The sequence below is a fragment of the Oryzias latipes genome, chromosome 7 (assembly GCF_002234675.1).
Source record: "Oryzias latipes chromosome 7, ASM223467v1".
NCBI classification, from domain to species: Eukaryota; Metazoa; Chordata; class Actinopteri; order Beloniformes; family Adrianichthyidae; genus Oryzias; species Oryzias latipes.
Genome location: NC_019865.2, coordinates 27,264,787 through 27,285,326, shown reverse-complemented (window position 1 = coordinate 27,285,326; position 20,540 = coordinate 27,264,787). Strand labels below are relative to the sequence as shown.

The 20,540-nt window shown below is 41.1% G+C and overlaps 2 protein-coding genes across 2 annotated transcripts; both read left to right on the top strand.

Annotated features, from left to right (window-relative positions):
* Window positions 1–4,908: 4,908 nt before the first annotated feature.
* cfap206 (cilia and flagella associated protein 206) lies at window positions 4,909–15,602 on the top strand. The gene is made up of 12 exons (XM_004071061.4): window positions 4,909–5,102; window positions 5,180–5,263; window positions 5,338–5,428; window positions 6,241–6,429; window positions 7,911–8,078; window positions 9,874–10,088; window positions 10,535–10,654; window positions 12,645–12,843; window positions 12,935–13,075; window positions 14,808–15,001; window positions 15,096–15,236; window positions 15,335–15,602. The coding sequence occupies exons 1-12, from the start codon at window positions 4,995–4,997 to the stop codon at window positions 15,557–15,559; spliced, it is 1,875 nt and encodes a 624-aa protein (XP_004071109.1). The 5' UTR covers window positions 4,909–4,994; the 3' UTR covers window positions 15,560–15,602.
* Window positions 15,603–17,118: 1,516 nt separating this feature from the next.
* Window positions 17,119–20,224, top strand: LOC101158110 (peptidase M20 domain-containing protein 2). The gene is made up of 7 exons (XM_004071053.4): window positions 17,119–17,558; window positions 17,656–17,804; window positions 17,904–18,046; window positions 18,117–18,271; window positions 19,540–19,675; window positions 19,751–19,858; window positions 19,936–20,224. The coding sequence occupies exons 1-7, from the start codon at window positions 17,166–17,168 to the stop codon at window positions 20,076–20,078; spliced, it is 1,227 nt and encodes a 408-aa protein (XP_004071101.1). The 5' UTR covers window positions 17,119–17,165; the 3' UTR covers window positions 20,079–20,224.
* The last annotated feature ends 316 nt before the right edge of the window (window positions 20,225–20,540 follow it).

The window sequence follows — 20,540 nt, the reverse complement described above, 5'->3', positions numbered from 1 at the left end:
TACAAAACATAAAATCAGTAGCTGATTGCTAAACTAAACTGAACAGGCTAGGCTAAACTGGGCATCCCTGTCGTTAAACCTTCCTTCTGTGTAAGGAATATAAACTCTTAAAAAAACTGACTCCAGGAGAAAAAAACAAAAGAGGAAACCTCTGGGATGAAGGAGGGATCCTCTCTCAGGACAGACAGGCGATGTAGCATCAACTTGACACCAGTCCTCAGAAGGATCACATTGGGAGCACCGGTGAATCTAACCTGAATTTATTAAGCCCTGGCATCAGAACATAAACTGTAGCATTCATGTAGAAAACAGGGAAGGTAAAAGTCTAAAGAAATGTTCTTCAAAAGGATGACCTCTCTTGGAACTGGGAAAGGCGAGTTTTTTTCATGCTCAAAACTGATTCTTCTGGGTTTATTTTACTGTGGTTATTTCACCTCAGTCATTTTTATGACAAGCAAAAGGGATCAAAGTTAGCATTGAAAAAAATGACATAAAAAACAGTGTAGTAGTTATCAAAAACAAAGTTCCCCATGAACGTTTTAACAGGCAAACATCTTGGTACTAAATGTGTGTAAAATGACTTTTTTCTTCTTCTTCTCTCTACTAGAACAGGCGTGAAAAGAGACACACCATTGTGCAACAAGAGAGTAGTCAAAAATGGTTTTACACGAACGAAGCCCAAAGCATTCATGTTAATGTAGGACATTACAGGTGGTTAATGTTGGGGCCAAAAGCAAGTGTGTTATCCAGGAGTTTGGTGTTGGAGTCCATTCAAACACGCTGCTTTTCACAGGCCTTTTGGTAGGAAACACCAAGCGTTTTCTATGTGCATCTAGTGTTCCATGACATGAGTCTTTTCAAATGTAATGTCCTCTTTTGATGGCTGTCATGCCCTTTATACTGTTTTTGCTGATGTAGTTTAATAATGGATTATATTTATCTGCGCTTTTCCAGACGCTCAAAGCGCTTACATTGTGTCCATTATTCATTCACTCCTCATTCATACTTGGTGACGGTAAGCTACTGTTGTAGCCACAACTGCCCTGGGGCAGACTGACAGAGGCGTGGCTGCCATTTCGCGCCTGCGACCCCTCTGACCATCACCAGGACATTCATACACATTCACACACCAGTGGGGCCACACTGGAGGCAAGGAGGGTGAAGTGTCTTGCCCAAGGACACAACGACATTTGGCTGGTGGGAGCAGGGAATCGAACTGCCAACCCTTCGATTATTTGGACGACCCGCTCAGCCACCTGAGCCACTGTCGCCCACTTGCCATAAATGTTTTCCACTGTTTTGCCGATTGAAGGTCAAACTTTGGCCACACACCCACATATACACACTCACATGCACCCCTGAGGGCAATTGACCTAAAAATCATTCAATAAATACTTTATTGTCCCGTGAAGGAAATTTGTCTTGGGCTGAGGAGCCCACAGCTACAACATAAAGAACACAACAGGATAAACATACACAATAAGACAACACCCACAGAAAGAAAAACCAGAGACACTTACTCTAGACCGGTCACCGTTTGTTCAGCAGTCTTACGGCTGATGAAACAAACGACTTCTTCTATCTGTTGGTCTTACATTTGGCTGCTCTGACACGTCGTCCGGATGGTCATAATTCAAAGTCAGAAAACAGAAGATGAGATGGATCACTGATGATTTTATGAGCTGGAAGTGCCACAGAACACTCATAAATTTGCTGTAAAGCTGGAATTTCACCTGTACCTGTGACCTTCATAGCTGTTTTCACCATGTCACCAATCCTGTTTTTGTTTTGAACAGACAGTCAGCCAAACCAGGCCCACAGACCTACAATACTTTTAAGCACAGATGAGTCAAAGGTCCACATTATTTTGCTACTGATACCTAAGAGCCTCAGACGTCGTAGAAAGGTCATCCTTTGGGCCAGACGGGCACAGTGAGAGTCAGTGTGAGCGTTCCAGTTCAGCAGACTGTCCACATGTACACCCAGGTATTTAAATGATGTGACAGTTTCTATGGTATTGTTATTAGTGCTGACAGGGCGGTGTGCTCTCACCTCCTGTGGATCCAAGAGGGTCTCCTTGGTCTTTTTCTCACCGAAGCACTTTTTTGGATGTTGGGAGGATGTTGTGTCGGTGTGTCTGGACAAAGCCCACGCATACGGAAGGAGAACATGACAACTCCTGAGGAAGTGTGGGATTCATACCAGGGCTTTCTCGCTGTGAGGTGAGACTGTTAACCACCGTGCCACTGTGCAGCCCTTATCTTGGTAATACTGACAAAAATAAACTACTAAGTACAAACCAACAAATAGAAAGTGAAATTACATTTGATTTGGTTGTTTAGAATGGGGAAGTTAAAAAAAAAAGATCTAGCTGCTCATTATTTTGACTTAATGTGAGCATTTTTACAGGTCCATAGCAGCCAGAACAGACAGACTCAGGGACAGTTTCTTTGCCAAAGCTGTCACGATGTTGAACTCTAATGTTGCAATGTGAGCCACATGATTCTTTCAAATGTTTTTCTTTTTTTTAATTCTATTCATTTGTCTGCATTACTTGTCCACTTGAAAGGTAACAGTTTCTGAATGTCATTACACTGTGTACAATGACAATAGGCTTTCTATTCTATTCTATTCTATTCTGTTCTATTCTATTCCATTCTAATCCTCTCCCAGGTAATGTACAATCCAATTTGATGAGGTCACAATTTAAGAGCTGCAAAGTGTGGAAAGTTGTGATGTTTCATTAATCAGTCTTTGCCAAACAAACGTCTAAAATGTGCTGTTTTCCAACAGCAGAGGCTCATTTTCTCAAAGTTAAAAACTGGTTTCTCAGATCCGGTCTGATGTGAAGCCGATGGCAGATCTGATGTAACTGCTATCCGGACCAAACAATCCTTTTCTTTTTGATGCCTCAGGGCTCATGTTGGACAGACAAAGGCTAAAGTCAATCCATGTGGCTCCTACTGGATTGTTGTCAGTAAGAAATCGACCCAAATGGCTCTTTAAGTGTAAAAGGTTGCAGACCCCTGGACAACAACAAAATGTACAAAAGTGAAAAGGATTTCCACGATTACATATGTGTACAAAACCAACATGCAAACAGTTTCCCACTGGATAAACCATTCCTCAACATCCTGAGCTCTGACAAGTCAAGCCAGGACATAATCTGGGATTGTGTGATTGATACATATTTCCTTTCAAACTTGAGAAAGTTACGAAATACTTTTGATAAATTATGACAACCATCATTGGATTCCAACCATGATGAGATATTTGAGATAAATTCTTAGCATTCTTAGCTTTTTTTTATTTTTTATTTGAGATGTTTTGTTCACCTTTCTGCATTTCCCTTCAGAGGTCCTGTGGTGGCTGCCTACGCTGCCACACCATCAGGGCAGTAACCTCCTGCACCACACCCTACATATATCTGTTCACTTTATTTGTTTGCATATACTTTTAGATTTCTTTTTCAAAAATAACACACATTTGATCATAAAGTTTATCAACATGTTTCAGTTTACTTTATTATAATTTGCTTTATTAATTTGATGTTATGCTTTGAGTCACCAGTGCTAAAGGGAACCATTGCTGCTGCTGCTGCCATCTGCTGCTGGAACAATCAAGTCAGGCCTGACACAAGAATGCATGCCAGTCAGCAGAGGCCTTATATTCAGCAGGCAGCTAATTGGACTGAACCATCACCCAGTGGACAAGGAACTCTTTTTGTTTCTTTACTTTAGTTTCCATTTTGATGGTCCTTAGTCTCATTCATTGTGTATGTTAATTTACTATAGGATGGACATTAGTTTAGTTTGTTCTCTGTATTTTGTCTTAGTCTTTTTAAGTTCCCCCTTGTGTGTCTAGTTGGTTTGATCAGCCACTATATATGTTCCCTTGTGTTTGCAATGAGGGAGGTCAGTTTAATTATGTTGCTTTGTCTGTTCAGTTGTCCTCTGTTACATTTAAAAACTTGAGTTAACTTTGTTGCTTTGACCTCTTTTAAGGGCCCATTTCTGCCCATTTACAAATTTTGAAGAATAAATTTAAATATTTTTGATTAAATTGTTTGCTGTCCTTGCCTTCTACTGCTCGGTCCACCACAGGTCCCCACAATGAATCAGCTGTCACTGATTCGCACAGACGATTCAGCAATTTTTTTGTTTTTTTTTTAGCCCGGATTACCTTCCTGACAAAACCCTGGATCTTATCCAGACTCTAAAAAAAGCTTCAGACATGTTCCATTCTATTGGTCATTAATTATTACCCCCATTAGACGTCACCGATGTTTTGACTTTAGCAAAGAAAATCATCTCTGTTTTTTAGTCTGCATTTTCAGCGTTTCAGAAAGCAGAAAGTCAAACCTGACTTGGAAATGTCTTGGGACTTAGATGTTCTGTAATAAACAAAAATGTATGAGTGTTTTTTTTTTAATTCTAGGCAAATTTTCTGGTGAAAATTGAATGCTTTCTAAATTTCATTTTTATATTAGCACATAAAGTTAATATGACAAAACTTTACCTTGTTTCACATTTATTAATGACAATATCAATTGTCAAATACCTCATGATAATACTCCTTTATTTGAGTTTAGGAAATATGTCCTACAAAGAATTTTTTTAAAAAAAACAATTGAAAATCTGAAATGAATCATAGTCTACTTAAAACCTCAGATTGGTAAGTGTACATCAATGTTAGCAGTAAAAGAACATGAAGAAAGCAGAATTCCTAAAACCTGATATAAAGCAGAAAATATTAGTGAGTTACACAGTGAGAGAGAAGAGAAAGCAGGAATATCAGTAATTCACAAACGCAATTACACAACACAATTTCATTATTTTCTGTGAAGAACAGCATCACCTTCCATGTAATTGAACGAGTAATCGCTAGAGGGCGACCTTGTGCTGCATTTATACACCGTTACCTTGGCAACGGACTATCAACAGCAGCAGCTCGTTTTCCTTGTGGACTCATTGTTAGGAAACAAAAAACAAAAAATGTCTCAGTTTGACTCAGAGAGAGTGATCCAGAATATAGTCGGTGAGCTCGTGCAGGAGTGCACGAGGCGGCGGCACGTGCTGACAGAGACTTTGGTGGCGTTTATGGTCAGTAAACCCGGAAAACCCGGCAGACTGCCGTCTCCTGGATCACATCTTTACCTGTTTGTTTTTCATGTCTTTAGGTGAAAGCTGTCATGCTGGACCCAACAAACGGCTTTGATGTTGACAGAAAACTCACTGAACCAGAGATGGAGAAACTTAAAGAGGTTCCTATTTTTGTTTGTTTGTTTGTGAGGGTGGAGCTTCTTGAAAGTGTAAGGCGCCCTTTCTCTTGTTGCAGCTGTGTCTGGAGAAACTGCTGGCACCGTTCAGCCCGTCACGTGACAGCATCAACATGCAGCTGTATTTCCTCATGAATTACACCTCTCAGCGTCAGTATACTTCCGACGTTTCCTTTTATGTTTCTCCAAATTAAAATTTAAAAAAGTAATGTGCTTATTGATACCGCAGGTTTCATTTTGCGGTTGATGATTACTCAGTATTTATTTATTTTCTTTTTTTTCAGCCTCTAAAATGGTCATTCCAGATTTGGATGATATTTTACGCCCCACCATCATAATTCAAATGATCCACATACAAAATAAAAACATAAATATAAATATAAATAGCCAAATGTACTTTTCTTTAGACCAAATCTGTAAAAAAACTATATGACAAAATAAGACGTAAAATACCAAATAAGTCTGGAGTTCCCCCCAAAATGCCATTTTTCCTTGTCCCACCCCTTCCTAATGTCTAGATTCAATCTCAAGCAAAACAGTTACAATTATTTTTGATAAGAATCTTTTTTGTATTATTTGTTTCATTGGGGCCTATTGTGACTGTTTAAACGTTTGTTATGATATGCAAAATACTTTAAATCAAATGTATCATCCATGGAGAGTGTTTTACAACCTTATTTACTTAACTTTGTCCTCTACTGCAAAACTATAGCTTCTACTCCTGAGAGAACGCTACTATTAGTAAAGGTTTCTAACCCTGCAACCTGCAAAAACTGGTAACAGGATTGCATCAGGTTTTATCAAGCTTTTGACCATTTATAAGCTGCCATTGATGAATATGAAGCAGCAAATTGTAAAAGTTAGCGTCTACTTTTCATGAATTCTAAAGCCCACATGTCTTTCAGCTCTGCAGTGACCTGTAGAGAGTTTCTCTTTGTAACTAAATGATTTGATCTTTGCAGGTGAGTTTCTCAAAGAAATCCATGTCGGCCTGGATTCTCGGCTGAGCCTGCTGAGTCGGCAGATCACAGACAGCAGGCTGGAAACCGGCCGAGCGTCTGAAGCTGTGTACAGCAGAATTCTGACGTACATCTTGCTGCAATCTTCCATGGGTTCCCCCACAGACGCAGACAGCAAACAGGAAGCTGAAGGTCTGACTCTGTCCTACGATCCACTCAGAACTGCAGCACTTCTTTTGCATGAACTGCATGAATGCCTTCACTTTGGCCTCTGGACCAACTTTACACACTACTTGAACTTGCTCTCTTTGGTAAAAACTGTTTTTCATGACGCTGAATTTGAATAATTTTGATGTACTCTGGATTCTTTGCTTTTTTTAGAACAGAAATTCATGTATTAATTGGAACTTATTGTCTAAAATGTACTTTGTTCCGCTCTATCACGCCAAAGAAAAGCACAAACATGAGACAGAAAGCTAAGCACAGCATGAAACACTTGAAACACTGAAATGCATCGCAGTAAAGATCTGAGTTTACATCTGCTGTAACAACCCCGTAAAGCTACATTCACATCGCCCTTGGGTGGCCGCTTCCAATGGAATTGTCTGTGAATGCACGATTTGGCTTTTCACTCTCAGAGCACTCATGTTTGCGCACGTTTCTACGCCCGTTTTCTTGTATCTGCATACAAAATGTGTGACCAATGAACATACTTTGAAAGTTAAACCAGGTTAAATGTTTCCCAATTAGAGACTCAGATGTGGAAGTGACATATGGAAGGTGTCCCTGTTAGTTCACAACAAAGACAAAGACTGTTGCTGGCGGACATGCGCTAGAAAACAGTAGGAAAAGTAGAAGAAGCCCCTCTCTGCGCATCCAGTTTGAACGTTCAAGAAGTTCAAGAACCCGCGTTTAGCTCATTTTGAGAACGGACGTCAAATGTCTGGTATGGACATAGCTGAAGATGAAAAACAGCCAACAAAGAACTTCCTGCAGTATTTGTGACCAAAAATGGTAACATTTTGATGTCCGAGGTTGTGTCCGAATTCCCTCCCTACGCACTATATAGAGCGTTTACCATTTTCTAGTGCTGTCCGAATCTACATTTCCAAAATCGAGTGCCCTAGAAACTTCCCAGAAGTCTCTGGGAAAAACCAGTGAGCATCGATGCTCACTAGATCGGCGAATATAGACCATAATGCATTGCGTCGGAACATTTTTTGCCAAAAAAATGTGTTTTAATGTATTTTTAAAATTAACCATCAATGTTTTTATCTTGTAAAACGCTCATATTAATTAGATTTTAACTTTGTTAAATCAATGACGTCATATCCGGCGTAAGAAAAAAACAAAGTAGTGAGCAGGGGGCACGATTGCTTTTAAAATTCAGAGTTCTACATAGTGCCGCACTATATCATTTTTTTAATAGTTAAGGGTTAGGGTGTAAATTTAGACATAGCCTTAAAGCAAAAAAAGTTTCCTAACTCTTCATTCAAAGAAAAATAAAAATAAAAACCTAAGCAATAATCATGATGATGTCTATTTAACTTTCATCTTAACATCAGAAAATATTAGATCTGCACTTTGCTTACAAAGTTTTGGAGCAGAGGCATTGTTCATTTGATGACATGTATTCTCTTCTTCATGAATTGTCCAATCTTTTTTTGTCCCAGCTGCCCTTCAGAGGATTTTTCCTCAGTCTGAGCTGAGGTCCTTCATGATGCTGCCGAAGAAAAAGAAGGAAGAGCAGCTCCGCAAACTCGCCACCATCTCCACAGGGATTCGGCTCTTCAACAAAGGCAACCAGAACAGAGAGGGGGAGTTTGACGTCCGAGAACTCAGTACAGTGTCTTTCATTCTCTTACTTATTTGAATCAAGTCTACTTAGATCACTACTGACCTTTTTCTCCTTAAATTTGTAAGTTTGGATTTCAGTTCATTTTTATATCTACAACACCCGTTCAGACCGGAACTATCCTCTGAAAAATTCAAACGCATTTGGGTCTCAAAAGCAGCAAAAAAATATATTTTTTTATCACAGTAAAACTGTCCTTACGTCTTGACCATAATCATCATAAAGTATGTCTAGAAATATACATTTTAAGATTCAATTATCTAATCAATAATATGTAAATTATGAGTTAAAGCAAAATTTCTAGTTTTCCCAATTTAAGTAAGTCTGTTTCTTGTAACAAGGGCTCTCACAAATAAAAGTAAAAAAAAGTAATAAAACACTGGAGATATTATACTTAAAATATATGTTTTCAAGATTAAAAGACTCGACATAATATATAAGATTTATTGTGATCAAAACATATTGTGAAGCCTTATTATTAACCCTTTTACCAAGTGTGATAAGATATTAAAACTGGAACTAGTTAAAAATTATTCGTGTTTTTACAGTGTAAACAAATGGAGGTTTGATGATCTTTAAAGAGCCACTTCAATGAAACTTGAGTTTTTGTGTTTTTAACATGTTTTTGTACAATTCTTCTGATGTTGGAGGCCATATATAAAGAAAGTTAAGATTAAAATTGCATTTCTGAGTATTTCTTTTTTTAAACCGTGGTGAATCAGGCGCAAATACAAAAATACCCTTTGTGTCATGGTTTTAGTTTCTTAATGTTTGTTTTCCAGATGTCTTTTGTTTCTTTTTGTTTGTTCACTTCCTGTTTTATTTTGTAGGGTTTCCTGTGTTGTGTCGTATTTTCGAGTTTTACTTTTGGTCCCCATCTGCCCTCATTGTTTTCACCTGTGTCTCGTTTGTCTGTATGTATATAAGTCCTGTCTTTCCCTTCCTCCTGTGCTGATCCATAGGTTAATCTTCCCCTGACTCCAGTTTGTCTAATATTTCGAGTTTTCTGCCTGCCGCCTGCCTGCCTGGTGCAGTGGCTTAGTTTTGTTTTTGGACTCTTTTGTTATTAAAGCCCCGGTTTCCCTGAAACCTTCTGCCTCCTCCTCCTCCTCTCTGCGCCTGGGTGCTTCCCCTCATCTCCTGCTGTAACACTTTGAAAAACATATATATATATATACCAGTTTATACCGGTATATACGGAATATACCGTAGAAAATACTAGTACAAAATACAGTTGATATGGGCGTGGCACAGGCTCCCTGCTCTGCTCCATTCTCATGCATCACTTGCAGAGAAGTAGATCCATGAACGTCTTTGTTTTCCTCGTCTGAGCTGGAAACTGGATTCAAACTGTACGTCTAGATAGCTCCAATATTGCTCACCATTTTTGTTGTACCCCTAATGTTTGGTTGGGGTTGTGAGGGGCTTTAAGCTAGTGGGAGAAAGTGTAAATGGAGAGCTCTCACTTATGGGTGACAAGAAGTGAAGGGGTGGTGGGGTTGCCAACTGTCCCACCCACAACTCAGGTGAATTTCTAAAGAACTCCTGCTGCTCTGCAGAAACTATGTCCTAGTAAACAACACAGGTTTCGGGATTTTGTCTAATAATAACTAGTAATAGCATAACTAGTAGACAACTGGAAACGCTTTAAAAATAGATCAAAAGATGACCAGAGTGGGACTTTAAACCAAACTTTCCTTTTACTCTCTTGCCTCTTGAAAACACAGGGCTGTACTTCAGGTCATGATCATCAATACAGTATTCTGCCATTCTTTCCTTAGTTCCCACTGTCCTGAAAGACGCCCTCTCATCCGCCAGAGAAACCATCAGGAAGGAGCTGAGCGAGACCCAGACTTTAGCTTGGAAATTCACGGCTGTCCTGGAGAAACAAACACAGTGCAACAGTCAGAGCAGACTCAGCAATCATGCCGTCATCCTGCTCAAACAGGCTCTCTACAACGTCAGGACTCATGAAGGCTTTCTCAAAATCTTACTGGTAAAGTATCCGACAGAAATGACAAACACTAGCCAATAGATCAGTGATTCAACTTTTAGTGCACTGAAAGATCGTGTTTATTTTTGTACTGGCTGAGGTCCACATGAGTCACGTTCAAGTCCAGGTCGCCTCTCAAATCTTAAAGACCAAAAGAATAAACTGTGTAAACCTAGATAGCATTAGTTGGTGTTTTATCCCTCTTTCTTTGGGTACACGTCAGCTTTAAATGGAAGGAAACAGTAGAAAAAGGTGAACGTATTCACGTATTTGAATTTAGTTTCTTTAGGTTATTTTCTTCTCTGGGAAAGAACTTGCCAAAGAGGAACTTTGAAGAAGAGAAAGTAGTAAGGAGTACAGGCTGTTCAAGAGGAAGACAACCTCTTCTGAAGTGATGAAGCTGGCTTATCTTCCAGCCATGATTTGTGTGACATGTGCTTCACCTTCAGACCGATGCGTGCGCGTGTGAAAAAGTGGTTGAACTTCTTCAGGCTGATCTCTCATCCCAGCTGAAGATCCTGGGGGAAACTCTGAAGCCCTCAGGAGCTCCACCAGCTGCCAGAGTCATCGTGAGTGTTTCCATTTTCTGTTCTACTATTTGATTAGAATTTTTCTTTTGGTTCGTCCCCTTATAGGGACGAACTATATTCTTAAAACATTAAAATAATGATGGATTGGATTGGATTCTGCGCTTTTCCAGATGCTCAACGCGCTTACAGTGTGTCCATTATTCATTCACTCTTCATTCATACTTGGTGATGGTGGAGGTGTGTGACCATCACCGGGATCATTCATGCACATTCATGCTTAACGCTACTGTTGAGTAACCCTTGTGCTATCCTAGGCATTTTAACATTGGGAGTTGGGTCATCTAGACCCACTAGACAGTGCACTGAACCTTTTTTCTTCAATGATTTGTGATCTTCACTGGTGTCCATGGATTACATGAAATCTTTCCACCTTTATCCACCTTTGTCCTGGTAGGGAAAACACGTCAATGTAAGGGTGGGGTCATCTAAGATAGAACAAGGGTTTTAAGGGGTCTTGTCCAAAGGTGATGTTAATAGCTCAACATTGATGGTAATTCCCCCAGTATGTGTGACAGTACCATTGTTCATGAATCAAACCATGCTTTCCTGCGTGGTAGTCTCTCACCTTACCCGCCAGTTGTGGGATATTTGCTGGTCTAGAAATAGAGCTACATGCAGAAAGCTTTGTTTGAGGAGCGGTAGATGAAAATGAAACTAGGAAGTCATGTACACACCGGGCATTTGATGCGCTTTCTTGAACCAAGAGGACCTGGCTGCAGATACTAATGTAAATGGTAAATGGCGTATACTTATATACGTATATACTTATATACGCATTGATGGTGGCTCCGCTGCCAAACACAGGCGCCCGCCTACCACCAGAGGCAAGGTGGGGTTCAGTGTCTTGCCCAAGGACACTTCGACTCATGGGCGTGCAAGGCAGGAATCGAACCTGCAATTTTACGATCATGGGTCGACCGCCCTACCGCTGCACCACGGCCGCCACCAGTACTGAAAGTCCTTGACCAGAGCCAGAAGTGTCTGCCATATTGCAAAAAAAGAAACAACGTTACGCAGCACTTACAGTTACGGTTTTTCACATTTTAGCCTTTAATAAATGTTTTTTAACAATTCTGAACACTTTTGGATTAGGGTTAGGGACAGGGTTAGGTATACAATTTCTGCCTCCTACCGATGATGTCAGGAGCCATTTTGTTTGCAGCATGGTCTACCCTCTTGAACATGCATTTAGTCCATGGTGTTCACATTGAGTGAGCAGGGAGGGGTTTTTACTTTTTCTTTTGCTAATGTTTACTAGCGCATGTCTGCCACCAACAACTGGAAGAGGCTTGGTGCGAAATTTTGAAGCGTTGCAAATCTGGTGACTCTTCCCCCACACTTTATCTTTCACAGCAACAACCACAATAATTAATTTCTCCTCCATAATCAATCTTTAAATGATTGGTATTACTGTGAACTAAAGGGGACGTCATCCATACGTCACAACCAAATCCGAGTCCCTGATTGGTCAAAGTTTGACCAATTGAGCGATTTTTTTTATTTTTTTTTATTTTTTTTTTACATAGAGCCTGAATATGAGTGAATGGAGAAGTTTGAACATGGAGGCAAATAGAGTTTTCTTTGGAAATGGCCGGTTGAACGCATGTCGCCGAGCTTATAAACGTAGCTTAAGAAAAACAAAAAGTAAAACTTTGGAATCCTTAGACTCCGCCCCTTTGATTCTTAACGAGACACATCATGTTGATGCAGATAGATAGATAACTTTAATTATCCCCAATGGTTAAAACAGCTCTCCAGTAAGAACAGATATAAGACATGACAGTAACAACATTTTTACACAGTAAAAAACAGCGTGCGAAAAAACACATCAAATAATTAGCTAAATAAATAAAATAAATGTGGTGCTGGCAGGACGATCAGAAGGACTCAAAGACGAAATCTTTGTCACCTAGAGAAACTTTTTGTCTTTGATAAAAAGCCTTTCTTTCACGTGCTCCACGTTCTTCAGTCTTCATTCAAGGCCCTGTCATCAACGTGGTCTCGCCTTCTGGATGAGGCAGAGCTCCTGAACTTCCTTCACAAGATCACAGTGAACCTCCATCCATTCGTGGCCTCACAGGCGGAGGTTTTCTCTGAAGCGGAACTGGACGGCCAGCAGGAGGCAGCAGAGGTGAAGAGCGATGAGCAGAGGCTGGCAGAGTCCTCCGGTATGTCTGACATGCTTCACATGCAGCTTAGAGTCTCAAGCTACAGCCTGACGTTTCTTAGATGATCCTGTTCTTCTTTCTTGCCTTCCAGGTGAGCAGATTGATCCAGCCCAAGCAGAGTCAAAGGAATGGCTCATGCCTGAAGCCGCCTCCAACTGCAGTGAACTGCCACTTCAATATAACGGTTTCTGTGGTTACACACTGGTGAACAGTGATGGCCTTCTGCTTCCAGGTACCCATGAAACACAGCTTTTCTGTTATTATCTTCCGTCAAAGTGCAGCAGGTGAATAAAAGAACCCTTACACCGGAACTCATGCAGGAGTTTTGAGTTTTATCAGGCAGCATAAAGGAGAGAACTAAAGACAACTTCATCACCTGAAAGCATCTCATGAAGCTGCAGGTTGCACTGATTTTACCGATCAGTTATTGGAGTGGTCATTTTGGTACCTTCAGGAAAGCCAAATGTGTCTCCCATAGGATTGTGTCTCATTATAATACAATTATGTGAACAGTAAGTAGTCTACATGACCCACTTTCTAAACATTTGTGTGAAACCTCCTCCAAACGTGGCCTGCAGGCACTCATGACACAACCGTATGAGAATTATGTCAGAGGGATGATCCAGAAACTGTTAGTTATCATGTCCCACAGCAGTCCTGCACTGCAACAACCACATTGTTTTTGCAATCCTTTTTTTTCTCTTACAGTACCCTCAAGGAAGACATTTTGCCTGTGCCACATACTCAAAAACTTACTCAACATTTCAACCTAGTACCCGGTAAAAATGAATTTTGGGGATTTTGAATGACCCCCTCAAAACAAAATGATGTCAACACATCTTATAGGGCTGAAAAGAAAAAACAATCAAAATCCACTAAATAGACCAAAAAATGCATGTTTGGATATCCAAAGAAAGGTTTAAAATTATTATGGGATGGCCACAGGACTTACGGCTTGGCGCCCATCTTGTGGGAAAGGGTCAAAGTTATCGATATTTAAATTTTTCCACAATATGGGAAAAGAAAACTTTCGTTCAAGCGATCTTCACAAAACTTCACGAACACGCCGCCAGGTTAAGTCTACACCCACAACCAACATTTGTTGACCTTTGACCTCGGAAACAGGCTGCCATCTTGAAAATTCAAAAAAGAAGAAAAGAAGAACCACCTTTCGTACCAGCTATAACATTAAACTCCTCCTAGGAATTCCGATCCATCCCCTCCTTACTCCTCAAGCATCATTGGGAAGCTACTTGGTAAAAGTCACTGCTTTAAAATGTGTCGATTTTAAACGGCCTTAGCGTGGTGTGCTTGCAAATGTGGTCTTCACCTGTTCTTCGCATATTTTAACAAAAAGTTGTGAACATTTTATACATGAATGCTGGATGAAGCTGAACAAAACAGTGACTATATGTGGGCTTGGTTAGCAACAAAAAACAAAAGTAAATCCAAAAATGTACTTCTGCCGATTCTTCTAAAATGTTCCTAGATGTGTTCGTCACCCCCAGGTGACCAAAAAAATAAAAAATAAAATGGTCGCCATGGAGATAAAACCAACAGAAAAGCTGCCATTTGTCATGTGCAGCTCTGATCAGGGTGGCAGGGGCAGAGGGGAAGAGTCAGGGCTTTCAGCCAATGAGGGCGCCTCAGGAGGGGGCCACGAGGGCCGGGGTTGATAGCGCCCCCGTACCATACAATGCAACTCGCTGATTTCATTTGAGTTTATATCTTCAATCAGCAATATGCTGTTAGCCTTCAAGGGATTGAAATTAATGAAAACTTCTGTAATTGTCTCTTTTTTTTCAAGTTTTCCTTTGTTTTTTAGCACAAATGTGTTGTGATAAGTAAAGATTTTTAATCTAAACCAACTTCTTATGCAGATGGTGTAAAAATGCAATAAGGAGTAGCTTCTGTTTAGTGGTCTGTATAGTTTGCAGGATTTAGAGATGCGCTCTCTCTTTTAGGAAATCCACACATTGGAGTCCTGAAGCATGAGGGAAAGCTCTACGCTTTCAGCTCCAAAGAAGCCGCCCTGAACTTTGCCTCCAGTCCAGATGCTTTTGCTGCAGAGGTGGTGGAAAAAGCCAAACGCTCTCCGGAGCTCGTTCACCTCCTCAACCTCCATCAGCAGCTCTCCTGGATCAGTCCATTCTCTGAGGTTGGCAGCTGCTCCAACAGCAGTTCCACAACAACACAGAATACTGTTGATGTGTTAGCCTGGAGGAAAACAGATTTTTATCTGTGCTTTATAGGTGAAACGAGAGGAGGTTCTGTTGACAAAGACCTTTAAATGTGACAGTGGGACACAGACAGACACCCACCCAACAGAGACCAACATTGATAAGTCGTACGAGTGGAATGAATGGGAGCTTCGGCGAAAAGCTCTCAAACTGGTAAGTTTACAAACAGATTCTGCCTGGATTTTGCTGCTTTCCTATTATGACTAGCTGTTTTTCAAGCGGACAAACCTTTTCCTGATCTGGACCTGCAGGTGAATCTGCGAACAAAAGCGACACACTCGTGTCAGACGGACAAGAGCCACATGAGGCGGGAAAACGTCACTCAGACCTGGCTGCAGAAGGACGCCGCGTGCCAAAGCAAGAAAGACAGTGGCAGCAGCGCCGCCATGCCTCACGTCTACCTGGCAGGTCTGACTGGACAAAGAGAGGCTCAGCTGGTCAAAGTGAACCTGTCGAAACCTCCTTATGAAGAGTGAGACCTGCAGCAGCATTTACCTGAATAAAATTCACTGTACCTAAGTTGCTTTTTATCTAGTGCTTTTTTAAAATATATATAAAATGTATTTTCGGGAGTATAAGTTGCGTTTTTTTATTTTTTTTTTTGCATAGTTTGGGATGGGGTAAAACTTATATATCATTTTTTTAAAAAGATAAATATGTTCATAGGTTTCTTATTTTTCCACTAACAGTCAAAAACCAACATGGGGGAGAATCTGATTGTTCTCCTTCTGAACTTGACAAAAGTTGTTTTATTTCCATCAAGAGAATGACAAAAAGAGCTGGAAGATCGCTGAAAGCAACCGTCTTTCAAACGCAGCTCCTGCAGCAGATGGTGACCGAACTGGAAGAGACTGAATGATCACATGAACCCCGACACGGAGGCGTGATTATTACAGATGTTTCTGTAGAGCTCTTTAAAATAATAGTACAGTGACGTGCGGTCAGGTGAGGCAAGTGAGGCACAGCCTCACCTGTCATAATCGTGACAAAATAGGAAAAGGTAAATTTAGTAAATATTATTTTCCACTGATCTGTGTTAAATATACATTTTCAGTCAACTCAACATGTTTTCCACAGTTTCTGAGGTTAAAATCGCTGAATTTGAGTGTTCAGACCTAGAAATGTTCCTACATTCCCAAAAACAGTGAAAATATGTTCCTCTCCAAATGACATTTTAAGCACAGACGAGAGAGAGAATGACTAATTTTGTGTAAAATAAATATATAAACAGTATCTTCTTTGATTCTAACATGAAAATTAAAAGTTTTAAAAATATATAACCCTATGAAGTGCATGAACAAAATCCTCAAAGCAGAAAAAAAAGTTGACCTTTATGAGTTGTAAACTGAATAAACTAGTGGCCAAAAGACTTTACAGAATTGTTTTTTTTTCTTTTTTTCAGTCGTATGGTGACTTTGGTCTTACCTTTTATATCTGTCCTTAACCCTTGTGCTATCTTAGATGACCCCACCCTTACATTGACATGTTCTCCCTACCATGACAAAGGTGGATAAAGGTGGAAAGATTTCATGTAATCCATGGACACCAGTGAAGATCACAAATCATTGAAGAAAAAATGTTCAGAGCACTGCCTAGTGGGTCTAGATGACCCAACTCCCAACGTTAAAGTGCCTAGGATAGCACAAGGGTTAAAAACCCTAATTTAGATCAACTCCCAACATCCTTGATCAACAAGAATTGGGTTAATGAATAATTTTAATACATTTACTTTACTGCTTTTCTGTGATGTCTGTTTTATTTAAAACACTTCCTAAGAATTGTAATTAAATCATTTCTATGTGAACTCATAGATTGTTGTAGATTTATCGTAGTTAATAAAATTGAAAATGATAACTTTTCTAATAATCTTTGAACAGCTGCAAAGACAGAATTAACCATCAGGTATAAACCTTTTTTGTTTGGTGACAGACTGTCCAAACCGCAGAGTGGAAGAGTGCGGTCAGACGGCTATTTTAAAACTCCCCTTGCGTACTGTGAGGGTGGAGCAACTGTAACCTGAGACAGCTGCCGTGTCAGTGTGGAGAGTCCTGGTCAGAGTATTAATATTAATGTTTGCAGAACATGTCAAAGGTGCAGCTGAAACACAAAGTCAGCTCGTGCATAGATGACAACAAAACAAAGCTCCACAGCCTCAGTCAGGACATCTGGAGCTGTCCTGAGCTGGCCTACCAGGAGGTCAAGTCTCACGACAGACTGGTGGCCTTTTTCCATCAGGAGGAAGGCTGGCGGGTCGACAGCCACTTCAAACTGGACACAGCGTTCAGGGCCTGTTGGCACTCTGCGGGCGTGGCTCAGGGTCACGAGGTCAGCCTGGGTTTCCTGTGTGAGTATGACGCCCTGCCTGGGATTGGCCACGCTTGCGGACACAACTTGATAGCCGAGGTTGGAGCTGCTGCAGCTATCGGCCTCAAAGCCACGCTGGAAGATGAACACAAACTCCCCGTCCAGGTGAAGGTAATGTTACCTGAAAGTACTACTCTGGCGGCAGAGGAGTGAACGGACAGGACGACTGCGGTGAGAGACTTTGACAGGACTGGTTCCTTCACCACAGGTGACAGTGCTGGGGACTCCAGCGGAGGAGGATGGTGGAGGGAAGGTCGACATGTTGAGGGAAGGAGCGTTTGAGGGTTTGGATGTGGTGTTCATGGCTCATCCATCAAAGGAGGATGCCACATACCTTCCCTGTGTGTCCGAGCAGGAGTAAGCTTTTTTCAGCGTAAAGATGTCGCTTGTGAATCTCATTCACTGATAGGGCATTGTTGTACAGTGATGAAGCATTGGACATCTTTAATGTTTTAGTGTTACAGTGAAGTATCACGGGAAGGCAGCTCATGCCTCAGCCTACCCCTGGAGGGGCATCAACGCTCTGGATGCGGCTGTGCTTTGCTACAACAACCTGTCTGCTTTCCGACAGCAGATGAAACCCGACTGGAGAGTCCACGGTGAGGAGCTTCATCCCGTGTGGCTCTCTGCTCTGTGGCAGCTCTGATTCTCTCCTGCTGCGCTCCTCAGGCATCATAAAGAACGGAGGAGTGAAGCCCAACATTATCCCTGACTTTACTGAGCTGGAGTATTATCTGAGAACCCCGTCAAGGACTGAACTTCCCATCCTGAAGGCCAAAGCCGAGAGCTGTTTTCGTTCAGCGGCCATGGCAACGGGCTGTGAGGTGAGAGAAGAATCAAATCCAAAGCTTTAGAAAATCTGGTGAAAAACATGGGAATTAAAAATTTCCATTAAGACCCTTGAAAATGCAAAGTGAACCAAAACAATCTTCTACATTTGCCTGGATTGTGATTGTCTGTTTCTTCCATCTTTGTTTACATTAGGAGGATCTTCATGGAATCCTATATTTTTGGTAAAAAGCCATTTCTATCTCTTACAAACTTAGAGGAAAGAATATTAGTGGATAATATGATGCAGCGGGTGTAATTTTTGCACATTTAGATCAAGACTTTTGTCTGACATGACGGGTTTTAATGCCCAGACACATCATTCTAGTCTCTCTGGATGGTTGGTAAGGTGCAGGAGCTCAATGCTGTCCAATCAGTGTTGGATTACCATTTCACCAAAAAAGCCCGCAACCAAACAGTAATTTCTTATGTGACTTAAGCGTTTTCCCTCTTTCAATCCTGAAAAAGCTCCCTGTCTGCTGTTGTACTGTGTGCTATAGTTGTGACAATTGATGTTATTCAGTTCCTCCAGAGTGGGTGAGTAGACCCCATGTCATCTTTGCTGCAGCAGCAGCAGCAGCAGCAGCAGCAGCAGCAGCAGCAGCAGCAGCAGCAGCAGCAGCAGCAGCACATGGAGTCGTTTCTAAATGGTCTCACATGTGTGTGAGACCACACCCATGGACTGTTTCAAACTTCATTCCCGCTGCCCAGTGGGAACCGTGTGCACAGGTGCTACTTTCTGCCGACCCCCTAATCCAACAGTTGATGCTGAAATGTCATGAATGAGCCTCTGAGTCAACACATGATCCCCAGAAGGAAGTCTTAACCACTAGGCCACTGAGCTGATTAAACCCTTTAACTCTGGAGGAGTCTCTGGCAACACCTAACTACCACACGGTCTTTGCCACACGGTAACTCTTTGCACACTTACATGATCGACAACTGATTCCGATGTGGAGCAAAGCGACTTTTCATATCGGCTTTGCACTGATATGGAACACGTTCCTAATGTAGAGAGCTGCATGATGCCGCAATGCCACCTGATTTACGTTGATTGTGTGAGCACTTCACTAATGTAAAGTGTCGCATCTCAGCACAAAACCACTTTTTCCACTTCGGAATCGTGTTAATTGCATAAAAAGTTGAAGAGCTCTGAAAGTGGAAAGCAAGTAAACACTGGAGCTAAAGCGCTTCGGTGTAAAAGAGTCAATGCAGGACAATAAGATAAAGGAAAACAATGACTGGTTGGAAACTTTTCTTAAAGGTCGAAATTGAATTTACCAGAAACCAATATGACAACATCCTACGGAACTCTGCTCTGGAGGAGCTCTATGAGAGGAACGGCACAGCTCTGGGGATGACCTTCACCACTGATGAAGATGTTCTCAAGAATGAATCTGGTCTGCAGCAACATCTGCACATTCTCACGGTAGACGTTGAAGTCCACTGTCTGACACTGCATCTTTAATTTTCAGGCTCCACAGACTTTGGGAATGTGACATTTGCTGTTCCTGGCATCCATCCATACTTCTACATTGGCTCTGATGCCCTAAACCACACAGCTGAGTATACAGCTGCTGCAGGTATGAAGTTCACTTGAGCTGTTGAATCTGACAACCTGGGATTAGATTTGACTCATTTGAAGGCTGTTCTGTTGCAGGCGATGAGAGAGCTCAGTTCTTTGCGCTGCGGGTGGCGAAGGCTCTAGCCATGACAGCTCTGGATTTGCTGCTAGATCCAGAGTTGCTGCAGAAGGTGAAGCAGGAGTTCATGGAGACTAGAAGAAGGGAGGAACAGAGATAGAAGAGGGGGGAAGGGAGAAACCATTGGGGAATTGCTGATACAGGTGGGAAAGCTCCAGATGGGATCATTGTTAAGAAACTGCTTTCATAATGACAAAATGAAAAAAAAGTAATAACTTAAATAAACCCACCACTGTGAAAAGGTTACCAGTGTTCATTTCTTTTATGTAATAACAATGCTCAAAAAATATGGAGAAATAATTGGAAATGCTGTTCGCTCTGATTCTCACTTCAGGTGTGTGGCTCATTTATACTGTCTTATTATTTTGATAAGAAAAACAATCTTGAAATATCAGTAAAAAAATTGTTCAAATTAAATATATCCCTTGTGCTATCTTATGGGATCCAGATGACCCCACCCTTACATTGACGTGTTCTCCCTACCATGACAAAGGTGGATAAAGGTGAAGAGGATTTCATTTATTCCATAGACAGCAGTGAAAATCACAATTCATTGAAGAAA